This window comes from Oncorhynchus nerka, linkage group LG18 (assembly GCF_034236695.1).
Source record: "Oncorhynchus nerka isolate Pitt River linkage group LG18, Oner_Uvic_2.0, whole genome shotgun sequence".
Lineage (NCBI taxonomy): Eukaryota > Metazoa > Chordata > Actinopteri > Salmoniformes > Salmonidae > Oncorhynchus > Oncorhynchus nerka.
Genome location: NC_088413.1, coordinates 33,464,511 through 33,478,996, shown reverse-complemented (window position 1 = coordinate 33,478,996; position 14,486 = coordinate 33,464,511). Strand labels below are relative to the sequence as shown.

At 43.3% G+C, this 14,486-nt stretch overlaps 1 protein-coding gene across 1 annotated transcript in view; it reads right to left on the bottom strand.

Moving 5' to 3' along the window:
• Positions 1-5,617: 5,617 nt before the first annotated feature.
• Positions 5,618-14,486, bottom strand: part of LOC115145787 (choline transporter-like protein 1) — a 38,543-nt gene continuing 29,674 nt past the window's right edge. Inside the window, exons 12-16 of the mRNA XM_029687298.2 lie at positions 8,155-8,238; positions 7,927-8,064; positions 7,553-7,789; positions 6,690-6,770; positions 5,618-6,559 (exon numbers count right to left, since the gene is read on the bottom strand). Coding sequence (XP_029543158.1) covers positions 6,533-6,559; positions 6,690-6,770; positions 7,553-7,789; positions 7,927-8,064; positions 8,155-8,238 — 567 coding nt within the window. The 3' untranslated portion in view covers positions 5,618-6,532. The remainder of the gene's footprint in view (positions 6,560-6,689; positions 6,771-7,552; positions 7,790-7,926; positions 8,065-8,154; positions 8,239-14,486) is intronic.

Sequence of the window (14,486 nt, the reverse complement as noted above, 5' to 3'; positions counted from 1 at the left end):
CCCAGTGTCACGCCCTGTTCTGTTTCACCTGTTCTTGTGATTGTCTCCACCTCCTCCAGGTGTCGCTTATTTTCCCCGGTGTATTTATCCCTGTGCTTCCTGTCTCTCTGTGCCAGTTTGTCTTGTATGTTTTCAAGTCAACGAGCGTGTTTTTCCCATGCTCCTGTTGTCTGTTCTTCCCGGTTTTGACTCTTGCTGTTTTTTCTGGACTCCGTACCTGCCTGCCTGACCCTTCTGCCTGCCCTGACATCGAGCCTGTCTGTCACTCTGTACTTCATGGACTCCGAATCCGGGTTTGACCTTTTGCCTGTCTGCGATCATTCTCTTGCCTACTCCTTTGGGATTCAATAAACAACTAAGACTCTAACCATCTGCCTCCTGTGTCTGCATCTGGGTCTCGCCTTGTACCCTTATACCCAGCCTAAAACCCCAAACAGCAAGCAATGCAGGTGTAGAAACACGGTGGCTAGGAAAAATTCCCTAGAAAGGCCAGAACCCAGGAAGAAACCTAGAGAGGAACAAGGCTATGAGGGGTGGCCAGTCCTCTCCTGGCTGGGCTGGGTGGAGATTATAACAGAACATGGCCAAGCTGTTCAAATGTTCATAGATGACCAGCAGGGGCAAATAATAATAATCACAGTGGTTGTAGAGGGTGCACCTAAGGAGTAAATGTCAGTTTGAGGCAGAGAATCCCAGTGGAGAGTCAGGCAGCGACAGCAAGGGCGGTTCGTTGCTCCAGTGCCTTTCCGTTCACCTTCACACTTCTGGGCCAGACTACACTCAATCATAGGACCTACTGAATAGATGAGTCTTCAATAAAGACTTACAGGTCGAGACCGAGTCTGCGTCTCAGACATAGATAGGCAGACCATTCCATAAGAATGGAGCTCTATAGGAGAAAGCCCTGCCTCCAGCTGTTTGCTCAGAAATTCTAGGGACAATAAGGAGGCCTGCGCCTTGTGACCGTAGCGTTCGTGTAGCAGAAAAATGAATCCATGCTTTTGTCTCTTCTAGGTTAAATTACTGCAATGCTCTACTTTCCGGCTACCCAGATAAAGCACTAAATAAACTTCAGTTAGTGCTAAACACGGCTGCTAGAATCTTGACTAGAACCCAAAAAATGGATCATATTACTCCAGTGCTAGCCTCTCTACACTGGAATCCTGTTAAGGCAAGGGCTGATTTCAAGGTTTTACGGCAGGAACAAATCGGAAAGATAGGTAGGAGCAAGCCCATTTAATCCTTTGTAGGTTAGCATCAATTTTGTACAGATAGTTAAAGATTTTTGCAATGTTACGTAGATGGAAAATAGCTGTCCTTGAAACAGTTTTGATATGTTCATCAAAAGAGAGATCAGGGTCCAGAGTAACGCTGAGGTCCTTCACAGTTTTATTTGAGACAACTGTACAACCATCAAGATGAATTGTCAGGTCCAACAGAATATCTCTTTGTTTCTTGGGACCTAGAACTAGCATCTCTGAACATTTGCCACCATCCACTTCCTTACATCTGAAACACAGGCTTCCAGGGAGGGCAATTTTGGGGCTTCACCATGTTTGAGTTTGAGTTTGAGTTTATTTTTTATTTTTACAGGGACAGTGCACATTAATCAACGTTTCAGTAAAAGTGCCGGTTTTAGCCAGCCGGCTAATTTTCAACCGCAGTCCCTGGGCAGGTTATTAAAAACAATTACAATATAGACAATAGCAACATAGAACAAGCAAGACATAGCAACATAGGACAAGCAAGACATAGCATACAGACAGAGCAACATAGGACAAGCAAGACGTAGCATATAGACAGAGCAACATAGAACAAAAAGCAGCAAGACAAAATTCATAAAAGCAACAAAGTGTTTCCACACCTCACAAGCTACAGACAACAGACAACATGGAAAGCGGCAACACACAGCTAGGGACCATGTTCACAAATCTGATTGATCTTTAGCCATGTCTTCAAGCATTTTGTGAAAGTGTGATATGTGGTGCAGTTATGTGTGTCTGATGGCAGTGTATTCCAGACATGGGAAGCTCTCACAGAGAATGCAGATTTACTAAAGGTGCTTTTCCTTAGGGGAACTATACAGTCACCTCTCATGGCAGACCTTGTGGATCTGCTGCCATATGTCTGGGTTTTCTGTTTAACAAAAATATTGAGTGGAGGGGGAGCCAGGCCATTAAGGATCTTGAATACAAGACATGCGTCGGTGTATTGCACAAGATTTTCCCAACTCAAGAGCTCATGCTTTCTAAGGATGTGACAATGATGATGGCTATTGGGCTTCCTATCAAGCACTTTGAGAGCCTGTTTGTAGACAGACTGAATAGGTTTTAATGTTGTACAGCAAGTTTGGGCCCAACTAGTCAAGCAGTATGTTAAGTGGGGGAGTATCATAGAATTGAAGTACAGTTTTGCTACCTCTGTAGTCAAACAATTTCGTATAAATCGGAAATTAGCTAGGTTGAATTTGGTTATTTGAATTACCTTTTTCACATGCTTTTTAAAAGAGAGGTTGGAATCAAGTATGATGCCAAGGTACTTAAAATCGGATACCACCTGGAGCTTCTCCCCTGACACATAGACATCTGGCTCAGTAGCATCTGTTGCCCTCTTTGTGAAGAACATGCAAACAGTTTTTTTCACATTGAGATGCAAACACGAGTCACTGAGACACTTTGTAACCTGGACCATACAGTAGTGAGTTCTTGTGCAGCTTGTTGTTTGCTCTTTGCATGCACATATATCACTGTATCATCTGCATACATTTGAACTTCAGACCCAGTACAGATAGAAGGCAGATCATTAATGTACAGGCTGAACAGGAGGGGCCCCAGTATTGACCCTTGGGGCACGCCCACATCATAGCTACGAGTGGGCGACAGCTCATTGCTCACTCTGACACACTGAGTTCTGCCTTCAAGGTATGATTTCATCCATCTCAAGGCATCAGTGGAAAAGTTGAACTTGGACAATTTTGTGATGAGAATCGAAATGTACAGCTATGTGTCGTCGGCATTGCAGTGAAAGTTAACATTATGTTTCCGAATGACATCACCAAAAAGTAGAATATATAGGGAAAACAATAGTGGCCCTAAAACGGAGCCTTGAGGAACACCGAAATTTACAGTTGATTTGTCAGAGGACAAACCATCTACAGAGACAAACATACAGTATCTTTTCCAGACAGATCAAATCTAAACCAGGCCAGAACTTGTCCGTGTAGACCAATTTGGGTTTCCAATCTCTCCAAAAGAATATGGTGATTGATGGTATCAAAAGCAGCACTAAAGTCTAGGAGCACGAGGACAGATGCAGAGCCTCGGTCTGACGCCCTTAAAAGGTAATTTACCACCTTCACGAGTGCAATCTCAGAGCAAGGGGATCAACTACTTCTAGGTCTCAGAGCGAGTGATGTCACCGACTGAAGCACTATTAGCGCGCACCACCGCTAACTTGCGAGCCATTTCACATTGGCTACACTATGATGGGGTCTAAAACCAGACTGAAGCGTTTCGTATACATTGTCTTGAGGAAGGCCGTGAGTTGCTGCGCAACAGCTTTTTCTAAAATATTTGATGTCTTTACTATTATTCTACAATAATAGTGAAGACATCAAAATGTATTCTACAATGTAGAAAATAGTACAAATAAAGAAAAACCATTGAATGAGTAGGTGTGTCCAAACATTTGACTGGTACTGTGTATATATACATACAGTGGGGAGAACAAGTATTTGATACATTGCCGATTTTGCAGGTTTTCCTACTTACAAAGCATGTAGATGTCTGTAATTTTTTTTATCATAGGTACACTTCAACTGTGAGAGACGGAATCTAAAACAAAAATCCAGAAAATCACATTGTATGATTTTTAAGTAATTAATTTGCATCAGAAAAGCAGAACTTAATATTTGGTACAGAAACCTTTGTTTTCAATTACAGAGATCATACGTTTCCTGTAGTTCTTGACCAGGTTTGCACACACTGCAGCAGGGATTTTGGCCCACTCCTCCATACAGACCTTCTCCAGATCCTTCAGGTTTCGGGGCTGTCGCTGGGCAATACGGACTTTCAGCTCCCTCCAAAGATTTTCTATTGGGTTCAGGTCTGGAGACTGGCTAGGCCACTCCAGGACCTTGAGATGCTTCTTACGGAGCCACTCCTTAGCTGCCCTGGCTGTGTGTTTCGGGTCGTTGTCATGCTGGAAGACCTAGCCATGACCCATCTTCAATGGCCCCATCCATCCTTCCCTCAATACGGTGCAGTCGTCCTGTCCCCTTTGCAGAAAAGCATCCCCAAAGAATGATTTTTCCACCTCCATGCTTCACGATTGGGATGGTGTTCTTGGGGTTGTACTCATCCTTTTTCTTCCTCCAAACACGGTGAGTGGAGTTTAGACCAAAAAGCTCTATTTTTGTCTCATCAGACCACATGACCTTCTCCCATTCCTCCTCTGGATCATCCAGATGGACATTGGCAAACTTCAGACGGGCCTGGACATGCGCTGGCTTGAGCAGGGGGACCTTGCGTGCGCTGCAGGATTTTAATCCATGACGGCGTGGTGTGTTACTAATGGTTTTCTTTGAGACTGTGGTCCCAGCTCTCTTCAGGTCATTGACCAGGTCCTGCCGTGTAGTTCTGGGCTGATCCCTCACCTTCCTCATGAGCATTGATGCCCCATGAGGTGAGATCTTGCATGGACTGGCAAAAAGTGCTCTTCACTGACGAGTTGCGGTTTTGTCTCAGCAGGGGTGATGGTCGGATTCACGTTTATCATCGAAGGAATGAGTGTTACACCAAAACCTGCACTCTGGAGCGGGATCGATTTGGAGGTGGAGGGTCACAGCATCATCGGACAGAGCTTGTTGTCATTGCAGGCAATCTCAATGCTGTGCGTTACAGGGAAGACATCCTCCACCCTCATGTGGTACCCTTCCTGCAGGCTCATCCTGACTTGACCCTCCAGCATGACAATGCCACCAGCCATACTGCTCGTTCTGTGTGATTTCCTGCAAGACAGGAATGTCAGTGTTCTGCCATGGCCCAGCGAAGAGCCCGGATCTCAATCCCATTGAGCACGTTTGGGACCTGTTGGATAGGAGGGTGAGGGCTCGGGTCATTTCCCCCAGAAATGTCCGGGAACTTGCAGGTGCCTTGGTGGAAGAGTGGGGAAACATCTCACAGCAAGAACTGGCATATCTGGTGCTGTCCATGAGGATGAGATCCACTGCAGTACTTAATGCAGCTGGTGGCCACACCAGATACTGACTGTTACTTTGATTTTGACCCACCCTTTTTCAGGGACATATTATTCCATTTATGTTAGTCACATGTCAGTGGAACATGTTCAGTTTATGTTTCAGTTGTTGAATCTTATGTTCATACAAATATTTACACAAGTTTAATATTTACACAAGTTTTGCTGAAAATAAACACAGTTGACAGTGAGAGGACATTTCTTTTTTTGCTGAGTTTTTATATTGTATTTATTATTGGGTATTTTGTTTGAATGTTTCTTCCTGAGTGGATATCTTAATGACATCCAGACACAAACCCATGTCCCTACTGGAACTGATTCTCTCTTGGCCACAGCTCTCACAAACACAAGTGGACACTGCTTCTTTTTGTTGTTTTATTTCTCTGTATCAAAATGTAATCCAAAATATTCTGGGATAAAACTCTGTCTGCATTGACGAATAGAGATACAGTCATAGGGAATCGCTTTTTCTATGGATACAGTATTCCAAACTCAAATCAGGAGTAATGGCTCAACGTTGCCACAATATAGGGATTTTCCATTATGGTAATGCATTGCCTTTGACATAAGACACCTCAGTACTTGTTGGACCTGCATTTCAGAATACTAATAACCAATATGAACATCCTTATCATAGTACATAGCACTGGCTATTTCATATTTGATTTGCAACAGTAAAATGCTCCATTGGGAGCTGGCTTTTCACTGATCCTGTAAAAAATAATATATATATAAACGCAGAATAAGTTTTTTCTTCTATTCCATGAAGCAAATTTTTCAACAGGGTCAAAAGACATTGGGGTTGGAGTTTTCCACAGAGAAAAGTGCCTGTTGATCATCTGTTATGCTAGTTATTTGTCACAATCGAATTAGATGGACCAGTAAGTAGCGACCATGATCCTCATTACCACAATGTAAAAAGACATTGATATACAAACACTTGCAGTGTACAATATTAGTAGTTAAAAAAACAACAACAGTGATGACATGCTGCATTTGAATAAATCTCTCACACAATACTTCCACACACACAAGAAGCTAAACTAAAAAACACCAACTCCACAGCCTGTACAATACCGCAAAACTACACTAACAATATTATTGACGGATGTGCTACAAAAAGACATTGTGCTTTAAAAAAGACCCGAAGCTTTCATGTATAGTGTGCCATAAATTAATACACATGTTATCAAAAGTATTGTCGTCCCTGGGACTGGAGTGATATCCTGGAAACGTTTAGAATGCCTTTTGGTTTCCGTCTTCTGGTTTGGTTTGGTCAAGCAAAAGTCCCTCCTCCATGAGTCTACAACAACAAACAAATGGAGTGTTAATCTTTACTATTGTCTTCATCAGCATCGTCATTTTGGGTGTATGACTCTAGATTATGGAGGTAAGTGAATGTGTTCTCTGTCGGAAAAGTTTTGTTAACTCACCATGGGCTTCATCTCACGACCGTCTCCACCTGCCTCGGCCCGGTCCCTTCCCGCCATTTTTTTACTGTTCTCTACAAACTCCTACAGAGAGAGGTAGGGGGAGAAAGAAGAAAGAGCGTGAATGTGTGTGTCGGGTGTTGAGGTAACAAGGCGAGTTTGGTGTAATACGTACATAAACACTATTCACCATATAGAAATGGATTCAAAAGTGGCACTGCAAAAACAATGGCTACATTCCATTACCCACACTAGCATACCAGTGAGAAGGTGTTGCCTGATACATTGGAATATTAGTGTGGATAATGGAACAGATATATATATATATATATAAGGCTATTCTCCACAATTCTACCAAAGAATTGAACAATGGCGGAAACTCCCTCTAGCCTGCGATTGCAGCAGAGAGGAAAAGGCGACGTGAGAGGGATAACTGGGCCCAAGATGTGTCTTCTCCAACAGATGGTGTTTTTAAACAGGTTTTTGTATGGAGGTCAATGAGGGTCAAATTTGTTTAGCAAAAAATGGTATGGTTTAATTACTACATGAGGCTTATCTGATCGAATAGAAGTCTCGTAATGCTTAGGTTGTTTCAGTTGTACTGACATAAGTAGGACATGTGAAATCCCGGCAAGCTGTGCCTGTCGGAGTTGTGCCTGTTGTTCACACGCGTATCTGCCCACGCATTGGCTAGAATGGTCCCACCAGATCTTGCCACGCCACGACTGGCAAGATACATTTTTTAAAGACATTTATTTTCATTGTTATCTGTGATTACACCAATCCATTGCTTTTAATCCATGACTGGTGGAGAATCGGGGACCCAGCCATAATCTCCCACCCAGCCTCGCCTCCCTTCCCCTCACCATGAGGGCTTTGTCCATGTAGAACTCTCGGCCGGGGCTGCCGTCGTTGTGCTTGGTGTCCACGGCGAAGCAGAGGAAGAGCACGTCCACCACAATCTCAAAGACAGACAGGAAGCAGTGGGCCACCAGCCAGGAGAACAGGCAGACGATGAGCAGGGGCAGCACCCATACCGTGTAGTCACGCTGGTAGTTGAGCGACAGTACACCGACGAATGCTGTGCAGGAGACGATCAGTACCTGGACACACACACAGGGAAAGATGGAGAAAAGTGGGGGTGGGAAAGGGAGAAAAGAGAAAAAGAGAGAGGGTGATAGATCGAATAGTATTATTATGCTTGAAATATCCTAAAATGGCGTTGCTATGTGGCCGTTACCTTTCCCAGGAAGAGGACAAAGTCCCCCACGGTGTTGATGGTGGCCACTCTGAGGGCATTCTCTACCAGGATGACAAAGGCATCGCATGCCGATGTACAGAAACTGGTACTGTTGATCGCGGTGGCCGTGTACGCGTTCTGTGGTGAAAACAGACAGACAGGAGTATCGTCTGTAAAATAGACTGTTGTCAACATCTTCAATGACAATCAGTCTGATAGGAAACTTACTTGATTCAGGTATGTTAGACATTTCTTCAGGCACCACAAGCAGCAGATGCAGGCTTTCAGCATACAGCGAGCACAGGCATTTTCCTACCAACAGAAAACACATTCAGTTTTAGTTCTCCACCCATTGTCTGACTTGACAAACTGGTAATTGTTATGAGTGAAAGCGAGAACGTTTAACAACACAATCTGGGATATGTCTTGCTTCTTAATTGTCAAATCTGCCAAGACTGACACTATTTTTTCATCCCCGTGTGGAATTTTAACTTGTTGTTGTTGTCTGAAAACCTTCCATACACCTGCAATAGGTCTTTATGTTTAAACATTTCTGATTCACACTTTTTCGACCTAAATCAGTAAAAATAAAAATGGAAGACTCCTGTTTAAACTGTTCAACCTTGTTTGATTTTGGTAAAAGAATGTATCAAGAATGAAGACAGAAATAAGCCATGTGAAGGGTTAATTCTGTTCCAGAGCACAGAACAGCACTGGGTGGGATATACCTACTACTGTATGTTGTGCACACGAGTAAATACCCTCAAACTCTTCAGAAAAGTATATTCACGATGCTGACTCTCCGGTAGTTTTTTTGATACTATAGTCCAGAAAATAAACATCGGAGAACACGTCCACACTCTTTTACACAGACACAGGTCAGTAGAGATTTACAAGGTTTGGTGAAGAAATGTTACCTGATAACAGTTTGTGGTCATCTCCTGTTTTCTTTATCCACCGTAGCTATGTTTAACTATATTTAGAACATTGATTAATTTCTACTGTCATTAGAGGAAATAAATAATGCTCTGTAAAAAAATAAATATATATATATATATAATGCATTATTGATTGATTATAATCTGGAGCTGGAGACTTTTAGTATTTTGATCTGAAGTATTTCAGAGAGTGTTTGCTCTCTCTCTCTTTAAATATGGCTTCCTCCAGCAGTCTCCTGTCTGAAGAGCAGTTTATGTGCTCTATCTGTCTGGATGTGTTCACTGAGCCAGTCTCCACTTCGTGTGGACACAACTTCTGCATGGTCTTTGTCACAAAGTACCGGAACGGCAAGGACCTGTGTCGATGTCCGACAGGAGCAATTCTCCAGACGGCTTGAGCTTCGTGTCGACACGACCTTCAGAGAGGTTGTAGAGAATTTTAAAAGGATGAGAGACGGGGGTAAAGATGGAGTCCCCTCCCAAACGTCGACAAAAAAGCCCTGTGACGTGAGCACTGTGATGAACCTCGGTGCCCTGAAGTCCTGCCTGGTGTGTCAGACCTCTTACTGTGAGACTCACCTGGAGCCTCATCAGATAGCCCCAGCGTTCAAGAGACACAAGCTGATCGACCCTGTGGAGAACCTGGAAGACAGGATCTGTAAGAAGCATGACAGACCCCTGGAGGTGTTCTGTAGTAATGACCAGGCGTGTGTGTGTGTCAGTTCTGCACTGAAACAGACCACAAGACTTATGACAGCAGAGTGTATGCAGTTCTTCAGTACTCTGGTGAAATCCATTGAGAAAAGCCAGGCTGAGCGTGTTGAGGTGATTGAGGAGAAGCAGACAGCAGTAGAGAGGCAGGCTGAAGGGCTCTAAAGAGCTGGGGCAGTAAATCACTGAGTTCAGTGTTCTCAGTGATATGTGTGTGGGGACCGCGAGGAGAGCTTTTGTCTTAGCTGGACGCTGAATAAAGAGATGGAGAAGCTGCCTGAAATCACACTTACGTCTCTGGACCCTGATACAGAACATTCCAGTCTGATCCTGTCTGAAGACGGGAAACAAGTAAGACATGGAAACACACCACATAATCTTCCGGACAATCCAAAAAGGTTTGATCGTTATGCCATGACCCTCGGAAAGGATGGCTTCTCCTCTGGGAGATTTTACTATGAGGTGACGGTTAAGGGGAAGACTGACTGGGATGTAGGTGTGGCCAGAGAGCCCATTGACTGGAAGGGTAAAATCACACTGAGCCCTGAGAATGGACTCTGGACTGCCTTCTCTCCCTGAGAGAGAAGCCCCAGAAGGTGGGGTTGTTTGTGGACTATGTGGAGGGTCACGTCTCCTTTTATGATGTGGAGGCCAGGTCTCATATCTGCTCTTCCACTGTCTGCACCTTTACAGAGACACTCTTTCCATTCTTTGAATCCTGTAATAATACTGATCGCAAAAACGTAGCCCCTCTCATCATCTCTCATGTCAATCACACAGACTGGTTAAACAACGAGGGAACTGTTGTTCTGCAACAGACAATTTACAAATCATCAAAATTAGTGTATTTAGTCAGATTGACATGTCACATTAGAATGTTCACAGGTTTCCTCTGAAATTTCATCATGAAATGAAAACGGTTCTGTACATCTTAATATGGATAATAAATGCTTGTGCTTACTGAAAATGAAAACTTAACTGGCATTAACTTAAATAAGTAATACAAGTTATGTTGCTTTGATTATTCAAATCTACCTACAGTGCACCTTCAGAAAATATTCATACCCCTTGACTTACTCCACAATTTGTTGTGTTACCCATTGTTCACCCATCAACACACAATTCCCCATAATGCAAAGTGAAAACAGGAATATCTCATTTACATAAGTATTCACACCCCTTTGCAATGACACTACAAATTGAGCTCAGACACATCCAATATCCTTTGATCATCCCTGAGATGTCACAAAACAACTTGATTGGAGTACACCTGTGGCCAATTCAATTGTTTGTACATGATTTATAAAGAAACACTACTGTCTATATAAAGGTCCCACAGTTAACAAAGCATGTCAGAGCAGAAACTACAGTAAACCATGAAGTCTAAGGAACTGTCCGTAGATCTCCCGAGATAGAATTGTGATGAGGCATATATCTGGGAAGGGTATAAAACCATTTCTAGAGTGTTGATAGTTTCCAAGAGCACAGTTGTCTCCATCATTGGGAAATTTAAAAAAACATGGAACTACCCAGACTCTGCCTGGAGCTACCGTCCAACCAAACTGAGCAACCAGGCCAGGCAAGAAGGACCTTAGTCAGGGAGGTGACCTAGAATCCAATGACCACTCTGACAGAACTACAGAGTCCTTAGCTGAGATGGGAGAACAACAGTCTCTACAGCACTTCACCAATATGGGCTTGATGGGAGAACGGCCAGACGAAAACCACCCGAGAAAAAGGCACATGATAGCACGCCTGGAGTTTGCAAAAAGGCAAATGAAAGAAAGAGCATAAAGCAAAAGATTCTGCGGTCTGATGTAACTCTTTGGCATGACTGCAAAGCACAATGTCTGAAGAAAACCAGCACAACTCATCACCCATCTAACACCATCCCTACCGTGAGGCATGGTGGTGGCAGTATCATGCTATGGGGATGCTTTTCAGCGGCAGAGACTGGTAAGGACAGAGGGAACAATGAATGGAGCCAAATACAGGCAATTCCTTTGATGAGAACCTTCTTCAGAGTGCAAACAACCTTAGACTGGGGTGAAGATTTATGTTCCAACAGGACAATGACCCCAAGCCTACAGCCAAAGCAATGCTGGAATGGCTTCAGAACAAGAATGTGAAAGTCCTTAAGTAGCCCAGCCACAGCTCAGGATTGAAACACATTGAAAATCTGTGGAAAGACTTGAAGATTGCTGTTCACCACCGCTCCCCAATTAAACTTAACAGAGATTGAGAAATTCTGCAAGGAAGAATGGGAGAAAATCCCCAAATCCAGATGTGCAAAGCTGATACAGACATACCCAAGATGACTCAAAGCTGTAATCGCCGCCAAAAGTGTTTCTACAAAGTATTGACTTAGGGGTATGAATACTTACGTGTATTTTCAAAAAAACATGTTTTCACTTTGTCATTATTGTGTATGTGTGTAGATGGGTAAGAAAAACAATCAACTGAATCAATTTTGAAATCAGGCTGTAACACAGCAAAATGTGGAATAAGTCATGGGATATGAATACTTTCTGAAGGCTCTGTATTTACCCACAGTTATTTTAGTCTCTTATTAGCTCTATAAGTTAATATCATGTTGATACTGTATAAGTGAATACAATAAAGGATGTACTCAGCCCTCCACAGACTTCGAAGTAGCTGTGGATGAATAATGTGTTCTCTTGTTTTGTACTGTTCTGTAGTTTCGACCCAATGGTTCGTCCGAACTCTGTGTCCTGCAGGCCCAGGCATGAATCAAAGCCTACTTTGTTCCAATATTTCTGTCATTCAAGTGATATTTATTCCCATAGTAATTCGTTATGGACCCATAACGAAATAAACATCTGCATTTTGAAAGAGTATTTTTATCATTATTTTATTAACGAAAGCATAAACATGTTGATGAAGAAGACACATTCGCCTCGGGTTCCATCCCAGTTGCTATTCTGTGGAACCATGCGTATTTTTTTGGTGAGGCCTGTTGTCCAGCCATTTCTCCACAGATGTTTTATTAATTTTATTCTATTTCACCTTTATTTAACCAGGGAGGCCAGTTGAGAACACGTTCTCATTTACAACTGCAACCTGGCCAAGATAAAGTAAAGCCCTGCGACAAAAACAACACAGAGTTATAAACAAATGTACAGTCATTAACACAATAGAAAACTCTACATACAATGTGTGCAAATGTAGTAAGATTAGGGAGGTAAGGCAATAAATAGGCCATAGTGGCAAAATAATTATAATTTAGCATTAACACTGGAGTGATAGATGTGCAGATGATGATGTGCAAGTAGAGATACTGGGATGCAAAAAGAGCAAGAATAAATAACAATTTGGGGAATGAGGTAGTTGGGTGGGCTATTTACAGATGGGCTGTGTAGAGGTGCTGTGATCGTTAAGCTGCTCTGACAGCTGATGCTCAAAGTTAGTGAGGGAGATATAAGTCTCCAGCTTCAGTGATTTTTGCAATTCATTCCAGTCATTAGCAGCGGATAACTGGAAAAAAAGGCGGCCAAAGGAGGAGTTGGCTTTGGGGATGACCAGTGAAATATACCTGCTGGAGCGCGTGCTACGGGTGGGTGTTGCTATGGTGAGCAGTGAGCTGAGATAAGGCTTCTTTGTTATTTCCCTAGCAAAGACTTATAGATGACCTGGAACCAGTGGGTTTGGCGAAGAATATGAAGCGAGGGCCAGCCAACGAGAGCATACAGGTCGCAGTGGTAGGTAGTATATGAGGCTTTGGCAACAAAAAGGATGGCACAGTGATAGACTACATCTAATTTGCTGAGTAGAGTGTTTTTGGCTATTTTGTAAATGACATCACCGAAGTCAAGGATCGGTAGGATAGTCAGTTTTACAAAGGTATGTTTAGCATCATCAATGCTAATCAATCAATGCTTGGAGTTTGTCAGAACTTGTGGGGTTTTGTTTGTCCACCCGCTACTTGAGGATTGACCACAAGTTCTCAATGGGATTAAGGTTTGGGGAGTTTCCTGGCCATGGAACCAAAATATCGATGTTTTGTTCCACGAGCCGCTTAGTTATCACTTTTGCCTTATGGCAAGGTGCTCCATTATGCTGGAAAAGGCATTGTTTTTCACCAAACTGTTCCTGGATGGTTGGGAGAAGTTGCTCTTGGAGGATGTGTTGGTACCATTCTTTATTCATGGCTGTGTTCTTAGGCAAAATTGTGAGTGAGCCCACTCCCTTGGCTGAGAAGCAACCCCACACATGAATGGTCTCAGGATGCGTTACTGTTGGCATGACACAGGACTGATGGTAGCGCTCACCTTGTCTTCTCCGGACAAGCTTTTTTCCCGATGCCCCAAACAATCGGAATGAGGATTCATCAGAGAAAATTACTTTACCCTCGTCCTCAGCAGTCCAATCCCTGTACTTTTTGCAGAATATCAGTCTGACCCTGATGTTTTTCCTGGAGAGAAGTGGCTTCTTTGCTGCCCTTCTTGACACTAAGCCATCCTCCAAAAGTCTTCGCCTCACTGTGCGTGCAGATGCACTCACACTTGCCTGCTGCCATTCCTGAGTAAGCTCTGTACTGGTGGTACCGCGATCCCGCAGCTGAATCAACTTTAGAAGATGGTCCAGGCGCTTGCTGGACTTTCTTGGGCTCTCCTTGAAGTTCTTGATGATCTGATAACTGGTTGATTCAGGTGAAATCTTACTGGCAGCAATATCCTTGCCTGTGAAGCCCTTTTTGTGCAAAGCAATGATGACGGCACGTTTCCTTGCAGGTAACCATGGCTGACAGAGGAAGAACAATGATTCCAAGCACCACCCTCATTTTGAAGTTCCACTCTATTATTCGAACTCAATCAGCATGACAGAGTGATCTCCAGCCTTGTCCTCGTCAACACTCACACCTGTGTTAACGAGAGAATCACTGACATGATG